This window comes from Temnothorax longispinosus, chromosome 3 (genome assembly GCF_030848805.1).
Source record: "Temnothorax longispinosus isolate EJ_2023e chromosome 3, Tlon_JGU_v1, whole genome shotgun sequence".
Lineage (NCBI taxonomy): Eukaryota > Metazoa > Arthropoda > Insecta > Hymenoptera > Formicidae > Temnothorax > Temnothorax longispinosus.
This window is the reverse complement of record NC_092360.1, coordinates 8,487,507-8,496,144: the sequence shown is the minus strand read 5'-3', so window position 1 is coordinate 8,496,144 and position 8,638 is coordinate 8,487,507. Positions and strand designations below refer to the sequence as shown.

The window sequence follows — 8,638 nt, the reverse complement described above, 5'->3', positions numbered from 1 at the left end:
CCCTTTCTCTGTTATTATCTTCCTAATCACGTATAAAGCCAATGTTCGTTCGGCTCGCATCGACGAATCATTTTCGTCGTCACGGCAAGCTAGCTCACGTGTCGCCGTCGAAAACGGGGGCCGCTCAGAAAGAGCGCGAAAACTTGCAGATTAAAATAATAAGCTGCGTGTGGTGTCCCACACGTTCGCTCCGCCGAACGACGCTCTCGCTCGATGACGTATCTGCGCAGTTCGCGACATTGTAGAAAGCATGAGCACCGCGTCGCAGGGCAGTACCTAAATCGCCGGGTGTCTGCGACGAACTATTGTAATTATTTAAATATTATGATGTACAATTTAACACTTGAAAAACACTCAAATTCCGCTAAAGAAGGAAATTATAATATTAATACAATAATTTTAATGTAACAGAAAAATGGACTGATTAGCGTTGTTATATACATACATATGTGTTTTTATGTATCTAGCATAATTTAAAAATCACCTATACAGTTTTTTACAATGTGCATGACGAATAATAATTAGCAAAAATATACACATAATTATCACTTTTCATAGTACATAATAAATAATAAATACTATGTCGTTATAGTCCAGGTTTACAAAATGTGTGCTATTAAAAAATATATATTTTATTTAATTTATACTACACTATATATTTTCTCTTCGCGTATGTCGTAAGAAATAAACTTTTCTGTAATCTTATTCCTGAGTAGAGAATAATCGCAGGGCATCTCCACGGACCCCCGGATTCGCGTACGGTCCTGCCGACAAAAAGAGGGAGGACGCGAGGCCTGATCGCTCTCGAGAGCGCACGCTTCTTTCAAATTTAACTCTTAAGGTGATCGCAACTTTCAAGTAACCAAGCCGCCCCGCTGTATGCACAACGTACAACGCTCGCGTGATATATTTGTATCCATAAAACCGCCGCTGCCTCCGCCTCGTACTGCTCGCAGTGCAGTTTCATGCTATACGTGCCTGTGTGCAGGCCCCAGCGACCATCAGCCTTCAACAATATGCTTCGAGAGCGAGTAAGCTAGCCGCAAACAGAAGCTCCATAATCCCCCGGGCGGATTATGTCTGATATTCAGCTACGATACGCCGATCGTTATCGCGAACGTTATTTTTGTCTCCGAGAAAATTTCTGTACCCGAGAAAAATGCGAAACTGGGATCCAGAATTACAAAATATATACCCAGATAGCACAGCTGATCTTTATGAATTCATAAAGATCAGATTCAGATCTTTTTGAATTCATAAAGATCAGCTGTGCTACCTGGGTACTCGGTGAGGGTATATACAGATTTCGATGTCGAAAGTACGAAAACGATCCGAGAAAACTGTTCCTTCTTTCATCTCGCAACGATCAGCGTGTAGAACAATTCTTCCATTGTTTACGCAAAGAATCAAATCTGGCGAAATTCAATAAAAATTATGCCGACTTTCTCTGGTAAAAATTGTGCGCATAATCGACTCATATATTGATATATATAATCTTGAGATAGTACAATATACGCGTCGCTTAAAGGGACGCTATAACTGTTTTTTGAAACGAGAGCTCGTGCAGCGGCGTTACCATTCGGTCGAGTTTCGCGATCGATCCACGTCGGGAGAACGCGCCCGCTGAATATCCGCGTCGCGGAAATCGAACGCGTCCTAAAATGAATTCGCGCGCGGAAAGATCGCGACGGAATAAGAGGATTCTCGTGTCTTCGTTCGGTCTTCTCGAGAGAAATTCGGCTTCCGGCAAGGACCGCATGATAGGTGTGTCAATGGGTTAAGTTATTTATTGATTTGGCGCGCGTTACCCACCCCCGAGAATTATCCCGAGGACGCCCAGCATGGGCGCGACGATTCGATCGATCGTCGAAAGTCCGACATCCCGAGGCGGGAGAACGACCGCTCTGGAACTGGAAATGCGCCCGCAACGTCGCGTCGAAGTTGGCCGCGAGCGTTTCCATTTCGATGAATCGAATCCGCCGTGCCGTGTATAGGACACCGTAGGATATGCGTTTTGCGCCAATCGTCGCCTACTTTTCAACATATAAGGACGACGAGCGTAGAGATGATCGTTTTCGCGTGGCTGCAGCATCGAGCTCAGCGAGATGTCGCCTTGTACGTACGGTCCGTTTCACAATAAAATGTACGGCAGTATGTTGAGAATATACAATCCCGGAAAAAAAGGACTCTAGTACATAAAAGTAGATTTTAAAAAAGATTGCATATTGCAAGTTTTCCAATATCATAAAGCAGATGATGCTATCGAGTGACGCCAACTGTGCGCAGATGATGGTCAATCGTCTTGGATTAAAACCGTACAGTTTTTTGTGGAATAGTCTGTACATACTTGTCTTCTACACTATCTGCACTTGAGACTAACGTGGTTCTCGCCTTTTGCCTTTCGAAACAACGGCGCGGGAGAGCGAGGACTCGAAGAGAGAGAGGCGAAAAATGGGAAAGGTACAGGTAAGTGTAGAAAGTGCACAAGGCGACGCGAACGAATCTTCCGCCGCGATCGATATCGCGCCGGGGCTGCAAAAATGCCGTGTATATCTGCACATACGTGAGCAACAATAGGCAATTCTCCGTTGGGCCGTCAATGCAGCTTGAAATGAATCTCTTGATCCATATAGGCCGACGGACAAAAGTAAAAACGCGCGGACAAGAGCGATAGTTAATCGCGCGAATCGAGCTTTTGCGATATGCTTTTATTCGAAATGCCGCTATTGGAAATCGTTCGAATCGACCGCGAGGAAAATGTTCCCGTGGGCCACCGGGAATGTTTCTTGTAAGAAAAATAATCCGGGCTAAAATACAAATGCAATCAAATAGCCAAATCCGTTGAAGACAGATTTTGCGAAAATGTTTGCTACGATTTTTGTCAATAGAAATGTAATAAATCTTCTAAACAGAACATGATAGCAAATTGCTCAAGTCTCAGATATTGTCACACCCTCTACGTAGGGTTGATTGGAGAGTTGAAAGTTAAGTGAAAAGGAGCTATGAGGTGAAATGTAATTCGTTTCGGGAACTCATATTGCAACTATGTATAAATTTATATTTACAATGTACATTGCTAGAAAATTCTTATTCTAGAAAAATTATATTCTAAGTATAGACCGTTGCATTCCACAACTTTAGCGTTTTATACAATGCATATTCTTTTTTTTTGTACCTGAGGTCAACCACTTTCTATATCGTATCCTTTTGTCATACACTCTCACCGTTTCACATCTCGTTCGATAACATCTTTAGATTAGATTAAATTGGTCAAATATTCTAGTATCGACTAAATACGGTAGATACTTAATATTTTTAATTTTTGTTCGCACATCTTCGTCGATTTATCGTCGAAAAATCATAGCTACCAGGTAGCTGTTGCAAAAATACTTGGAATGCAAACGCTTCGTATTAAACTAAAAGGTATGTGAAGCGATGTCGTGTACAGTTGAGTAGACTATGCGAAATTATATGTTAAGCACATTTTTAATTACACACCGTTAGGAGCTTCTCGCTGAATTGATTTGCTTTCCACATTATGCTTTCTATTTACAGGCGCAAGCAAATTTATTTGTCCGGTACATCGACAATATACAATTCTGATGTTAATCGTGATTGTAGAATTCATTATACATAGACTTCGTATTTGATTCAACAACTTCAAAGACGTTTTATATTTTTCATCTCGATGTCTGACAATCTGTAACAACTCATAAATTATGTAGGAGCATAATTTATGGTAAAGATATGAAAGTACAATATGTATAAAATTCTCTAAATGGCTTATAAACTCCAACGACATTATAATCTTTGTGCTATGCTCTGCGCACCTTCTTCATCGCTATTTAATAACCGTATACTTGCACGAAAGAAATGACTAACTTGTTGAACGAAGAATGTCAAATGTTTAGAGAGCACCTAACAATCAACATTCTCATTTAAATATTATTATGAGTAATCAAGGAAAAATCACAATTGCCTACAATTATTTTTATGCAAAAAATTAATTTATATGTACACTTATTACAAAGAAGAAGCAAGACTTATGTTTACTATATTTTACAAATTCTTGCAAACATTTATCTTGTACAAATGAGCTCAAGATATATATTGAGTTGAGTTATATACTTTCAACATAAACAACAAATATCAGAATCGTATCTTTCCATAAACAAATCAATCATTCTAATCATTTTTTAATCAGATTAATCAGATTAAATCAAAATAAAAATTTAGAAAAGAATAAATTTATATATTTGAGAAGTTATTATTTGTGATTAAACCTGATATACAGAATGAGACACTTAATTTTATAACTTAGATTATCTTTGTTTCTTATTTCAGGTGGAAAAAAAGTAGAGAAAAAGACAAAAAAAAAGTTGTAGCAATTGGAACAATTTAAATCTAATTCTAAATTCTAATAAATCCTATATCTTAAATTTTAATAAATCTATCATTATCTATTATATTAGAAAGTTAAAATATTTTGAAAAAATCTGCTATTTGTTGTAATAACAACGAGAAATTGTTGTAACTAATAACAAAGTTATCAAACAAAGTTATTGGTTACAACAATTTATCAAATTTATAATTTGGAAGCATCTTTATCTATTTAAATGATGTTTCTTTAAAAAAAATGAAGCAGCTTCTTTAATATTTATTTGAAATATTTTTCTTCTAAAATATGAAAGATAATTTAAGTTATAGTGTCTCACACATTTTATGTATATATGTATATATGAATTATTTGAAAAACATATTGATACATTGTGTGGAAAGCAAAATGATTCGTATATTCGCAAATTTCACACGTCTGGCCGTAATTTGTCCTCAATCTTACTAAAATACTTATTTATTTATTTCTCTTTTATAACATTTGCACATACTAAAAGAAATAGAGCTCATGCATATTAAAGTAGGAAATAAGTTTATAAACATTGCTAAATATCTTGTAAGTATGTAGGGAACTTTCAGTTTCTTATAGGTATTCATTACAAAACCTCGGTATTCATGTGTTAGTAATGAAAATTGTTATCTAGTATCTGTGAAAATTCAGATACAAAAAGAGGATTGAGAAGATTTTAATACATTGTAAAAATATATGTAAAAAAATCAAAGGTTATCAATCAAATATGTGTAAAAAATCAATAGTCTTTTGATATAAAAAAAAAATCCGATTTGCAAATGGTGAAACCGAATATGAAATCTATAACTGTACAAAATTACTTAGATGCTATTTGCGCTGTGATGTTCTTGAGTTGTTGTTTATATATTTCCGCTTCCTTCTCTTTTTCTTGCAATTGCTTACGATATTCGGCGGCTTGTCTTCGCGCTTCTGCCAATTGTCTACTTAATACCGCTATATCCGTTACTGGCTCGCTGTTTTCTGGATTATCGTCTTCAGTAATTTCTTCTACATCATCGCCTAATTGTAAAATTGTTGATTCCGTAACCTTTGCCGGGGAACTCGTAACTTTCTGAAACATCAAAATATATGGTTTATTTATATTTGCTTGTCTATTATCAATTTATATTTTATATCTAAAATATCTAAGTAATCTTACTTCTTTTGTCGAAACGGAATTCTTGATTTCAGTGACAGTAGATGCTGTTGGAGTGTTAGAAACTGTTGCAACCAATAATTTCGTTGCTTTGTTATCAACAGCAGACTTTTTCAAAATATTTGGACTCCGTGACGTAGTGGTAGACGTATTAGAATTTGGATTTAAGATTTTTGATTGAAGTTGATCTGCTCTAATTGTTACAAGTTTTCTTGATGTTCCCTTCCGCGAAGCGACTTGAAGGCGTTTAATTGGCGTACCTTTCGTCAAATTCAAAGCAATTTTTCCAGCTTCTGTAATTACATAAATCATCTTAGAATAATACATTCTGAAATTAATAACTTTTAAATCATTTTAAATACATATGTAAAAAGCGAACCTGTTAAAACTACCGTTCTCCCACTTTCCATTGCTTTTTCTACAATAGATGGATCATCATCTACGGGTATCATTCTGATCCCATGTGCTTCTAATAACCTAAACTGCTTGCCTATCGACATAATATCTTTATGTTTCTTACTATTTATAATATTATTTGCATTAATCATCTCAACATCTTCAATTTCTTTTTCCTGTTCGCCATCTGTGTTGTTTGGCGATACAGAAATTTGTTGAAAGATCAGTTTTTGTTTCTTTTCAATTTGCGCTAGAAATTATAAATAGATATACAAAATATTATAGAATTCAAAGTACAAAGAGTAAAACACTCGCACGGAGAAATATGTTGCGAAATATAAATTACCTTGAGAAAGTTTACGTTTACGCTGAGATTGTTGCTGTTGTGTTATTTGAAACTTTTGTTGTTCCTCCTCCTGCATTATCGAACTTTTGCTATTATTTTCCGTCTCTAATTGTACTAAATTATTCGTGGCTACTTCTAATTCTGTAGAATTAATCTGATTCTGTTGAATACCCATTAGCACTCTTTCCTGTTGTAATATGTCCACTAAGTCTAACCTATCATGCTCTAATGCAAGACTGATTGGAGTTTTCTCAAATTTACTAGTTACATCTGTATCGGCTCCGTGATCTAATAGTATGTGCATTACATCCACGTGTTCACGTTCTACTGCCCAATGCAGCGGAGTCATCTTCAGCTAAAATCATTTTCTACGTTAGTCATCTTGCATGAGAAATCAATAAATCCATATTTCGATATCGTACCATGTCTCTGCTATTGACATCAGCTCCATAGTTAAGCAGCAATTGTACCATCTGATGATGGCCTTCGTACGCTGCCATGTGTAAAGGAGTTCTATCGACTTTTGTCCTAGCGTCCCTCGATATTCCTGCTCGAAGTAAAACTTCAGCAGTCTCTATGTGATTGTTCTGTGCGGCGAGATGGAGCGCACTTGTGCCAAGCTAAACAACAAGCACATATATGTCAATTCTTCCAGATAAAAATCTATAAAGAGCGAATAACCTTTTAGATGCTCAAACCACATACCCAATCTGTTGTAAATGGTGCGCCCCTACACATGAGCTCACGGACAGCCTCGGTGTCACCATTCTTTGCGCTATGTAGAAGCTGCTTTCCAAGTTCCACCATAGTCGAGGCATCTTGCGGTCTCGAGTGAGAGGAGACATCGCAAGCCAAGAGTCCCACCTGGTGACAATTGCACGACCATTAGATATCAAGAGTGGCTTCGCGTAAGATTAGACAGCGCATTCTTTGTACATCTTTGACACGTTAGAGAGATACTTACGGGTATGAGGGTATCCGCGTCCAAGCCTTCGATATCGTTGGCACATATGCTCTCTTGCACAGATTGCATTCTTGATTATCCAGCTCAGTCCCCTTCGTGCAGGTGGGCTCTAAAATCATATTATCCATAACTGTGACGACCACCGCGGATCTTTCCGAACGATCGGCGTCAGCTGCGGGCGATTAATTTTCGGGCGACTTAATCACTGCCGCGCGACCTTGGGCCAGCGGTATCCAAAAGTGGGCCGTAAAAATAACGTGCTCGCCGACGGAAGGGCACGCGCGCGGCCAGACACGTTCGATTCCCGCCCCGCGACGTATCCGCGTTTACTTCGCGGAATCTTCGCACCGCTACAGGATGTTTTTATTTCGCCGTCTCGGGGTCGCGAGGAACTTCCTGTTCCTGTTTCATGCAACGGAAGTCCATGCCATAGGCCCTGTGTTACGTGCCCGAAAAAAAAACTAGCCGACTTTACCGGGTCGGGACGGGACGTTATACTTACGACCAGCGCATTATTCTCGCCTTTCTCGCGATTTTTTTCGACGTTCCACCGACGGGCGCGTGGCGTCCGCTGGAATTCTTCCCCGTCAACAGTCTTCGATTTACGGTCACGGTAAAGTTTCATGAAAATGGCGGCGCATTGGCGCCATTCCTAGCGCCCGTCCGGCTCAGGTGGTAAAAGCGTTTCCCATGTGTGCGACGAGCTACTACGAAACGAAGATCGTCCCTTCACCACTCCCCCCTCCCTCTCTCAGGGTCGCCCGTGTTTACGGTTTACGGCTAGATGTCATGAGGAATTTAGGGATCGTGTCCGCCATCTGAGGTATGTACGCGACCATCGACATCCAATAGGACAATCCGTTTTCTAGGGAGCGTGACGTAGCTAGGGTCTCTAGTAAGTACATACATTCTTCTATTGGATACTGAATGTGCCGCCGATAGAATATGCAGGTTTGAATAATCTGTCACGGAAAATACGGTATAGAGAATAAAATATTTTCAAATTGTAATAAAATTATTGTATCGCGTTTTTGAGATCGCTGAACACAAAAATAATATCTGGATGTAAAAAATTTTATGTGCCGAAAATCTGCAGTGTGGAACAAGTGAAAAAGATTTAATATCTCTAATATTTAATAAAAGATGTTTGGATGTAATATTATATAGAGTGCGTGGATCTAATATACAATATCTTTTTTAATCTTGCTACGTCTCGGAGAAATAATATTTACTCGTTAAAATTTTTTAAATTTACTTCTTATATAGCTTGAATACACACTACAGATGAGTGAATTTTACAATTTCGTTCTCAAAAATGTGAAATAAATGTGACGGACTCGTAGTTAACTTCATTATCATTCATAAATTTAG

General features: G+C 38.1%; 1 protein-coding gene across 1 annotated transcript; it reads right to left on the bottom strand.

Annotated features, from left to right (window-relative positions):
• Positions 1 to 3,037: 3,037 nt before the first annotated feature.
• On the bottom strand, positions 3,038 to 7,970 carry Atac3 (Ada2a-containing complex component 3). Its single transcript, XM_071772867.1, has 8 exons — positions 7,770 to 7,970; positions 7,268 to 7,376; positions 7,009 to 7,167; positions 6,726 to 6,923; positions 6,304 to 6,658; positions 5,941 to 6,207; positions 5,565 to 5,854; positions 3,038 to 5,477 (listed from the first exon to the last, which is right to left on the bottom strand). The coding sequence occupies exons 2-8, from the start codon at positions 7,334 to 7,336 to the stop codon at positions 5,223 to 5,225; spliced, it is 1,593 nt and encodes a 530-aa protein (XP_071628968.1). The 5' UTR covers positions 7,337 to 7,376; positions 7,770 to 7,970; the 3' UTR covers positions 3,038 to 5,222.
• Positions 7,971 to 8,638: the final 668 nt, after the last annotated feature.

Coding starts and splice junctions, on each gene's coding strand:
- Atac3 (XM_071772867.1), bottom strand. CDS start 7,336: ATGCAATCTGTGCAAGAGAGCATATGTGCCAACGATATCGAAGGCTTG. Junction 7,168..7,267: donor ACGCGGATACCCTCATACCC/GTAAGTATCTCT, acceptor AATTGTCACCAG/GTGGGACTCTTGGCTTGCGA. Junction 5,478..5,564: donor ATTCCGTTTCGACAAAAGAA/GTAAGATTACTT, acceptor TTGATGTTTCAG/AAAGTTACGAGTTCCCCGGC.